Source organism: Cinclus cinclus, unplaced genomic scaffold (genome assembly GCF_963662255.1).
Source record: "Cinclus cinclus unplaced genomic scaffold, bCinCin1.1 SCAFFOLD_32, whole genome shotgun sequence".
Lineage (NCBI taxonomy): Eukaryota > Metazoa > Chordata > Aves > Passeriformes > Cinclidae > Cinclus > Cinclus cinclus.
In genome coordinates, this window is record NW_026912098.1 from 1,220,127 (window position 1) to 1,221,794 (window position 1,668).

The 1,668-nt window shown below is 52.9% G+C and overlaps 1 protein-coding gene across 1 annotated transcript; it reads left to right on the forward strand.

Moving 5' to 3' along the window:
- Positions 1–444: 444 nt before the first annotated feature.
- Positions 445–1,206, forward strand: LOC134057273 (olfactory receptor 14J1-like; the record flags this gene model as incomplete). The annotated part of the gene is made up of 1 exon (XM_062514269.1): positions 445–1,206. A coding segment is annotated over one exon (762 nt), but the record flags the coding sequence as incomplete, so codon positions are not given.
- Positions 1,207–1,668: the final 462 nt, after the last annotated feature.

The following is a 1,668-nucleotide window of genomic DNA, read 5'->3' on the forward strand; positions in this document are numbered from 1 at the left end:
AGAGGCAGAGCTGGCCCTGGCAGTGCCCTGTGCTGGGAGGGGTCTGCAGGGCAGAGCTGAGCCCCCAGGGCTGGGCTGGGCTCTGGCAGCACTGGCAGGGCCCAGCCCTGGGCACAGGGAAGCAGCAGCTGGCAGGGAGAGCTCCAGGCAGCAGAGCCCTGGGCAGGCAGTGGGGGGAAAGTGACACCAAGCTGGGCTGGGATATTTCAAGTCATCTCCAAACCAAACTATTCCATGATTACTGTTCTTACAGATCCCCATGCCAAGACACAGTAAATGTCCAACAGCAGCTCCATCAGGCACTTCCTCCTGCTGGCATTGGCAGACACGCGGCAGCTGCAGCTCCTGCACTTCTGCCTCTTCCTGGGCATCTCCCTGGCTGCCCTCCTGGCCAACGGCCTCATCATCAGCGCCGTAGCCTGCGGCCACCACCTGCACACCCCCATGTTCTTCTTCCTGCTCAACCTGGCCCTCACTGACCTGGACTCCATCTGCACCACTGTCCCCAAAGCCATGCACAATTCCCTCTGGCACACCAACAACATCTCCTACTCTGCATGTGCTGCTCAGGTGTTTTTCATTACGTTCTTCATCTCAGCAGAGCTTTCCCTCCTGACCATCATGAGCTACGACCGCTACGTGTCCATCTGCAAACCCCTGCACTACGGGACCCTCCTGGGCAGCAGAGCTTGTGCCCACATGGCAGCAGCTGCCTGGGCCAGTGCCTTTCTCTATTCCCTGCTGCACACAGCCAATACATTTTCCCTGCCCTTGTGCCATGGCAATGCCCTGGGCCAGTTCTTCTGTGAAATCCCCCAGATCCTCAAACTCTCCTGCTCACACTCCTACCTCAGGGAACTTGCGCTTCTTGCAGTTAGTGTCTGTTTGGTATTTGGTTGTTTTGTGTTCATTGTTTTCTCCTATGTGCAGATCTTCAGGGCTGTGCTGAGGATCCCCTCTGAGCAGGGAAGGCACAAAGCCTTTTCCACCTGCCTCCCTCACCTGGCTGTGGTCTCTCTGTTTATCACCTCTGGCACATTTAGCTACCTGAAGCCCCCCTCCATCTCCTCCCCATCCCTGGATCTGGCCCTGTCAGTTCTGTACTCGGTGGTGCCTCCAGCTCTGAACCCCCTCATCTACAGCCTGAGGAACCAGGAGCTCAAGGATGCCCTGAGGAAACTGATGATTGGATCAATTCAGAAATAATAAACTATCTCTCTTGTACTGCTGAGCATTACAAGCTTAGCCTTTTAAATGCATTTTCCCAAATTTTTGTTGGTCTGTTTTCTGATTCTTTTTCTACTATTTCAGTGTCATTTGTAAAATCCTGTATTATTTCTCTTAGCATAAATGCATTAATATCTCCCTTTCTTTTGAAATAAAAAGACTTTCAGAAAGTTTGTTCCCTTGGCATTTAAATGTATATAAGTTACTTCCCTGACTTGTATGTTTAGGATGCTTCCTGAGATATTCTTGGCCTCTGCAGGGGCAGTTCTTGTGAGCAGAGGTGGAGGTTTGAAGTGACAGAGAGGGAGGCCAGAGGGACATCAGTAAAGCTCTGGGAGCTCCCAGGGTCAGAGGGAGCTGGGGAAATGGGGCATTGGAAAAGTCTGCCAGGGAACCAGCACAGGTCTGTGTTAGGGTAGGAGAGCTGCAGTGGGGGTGACC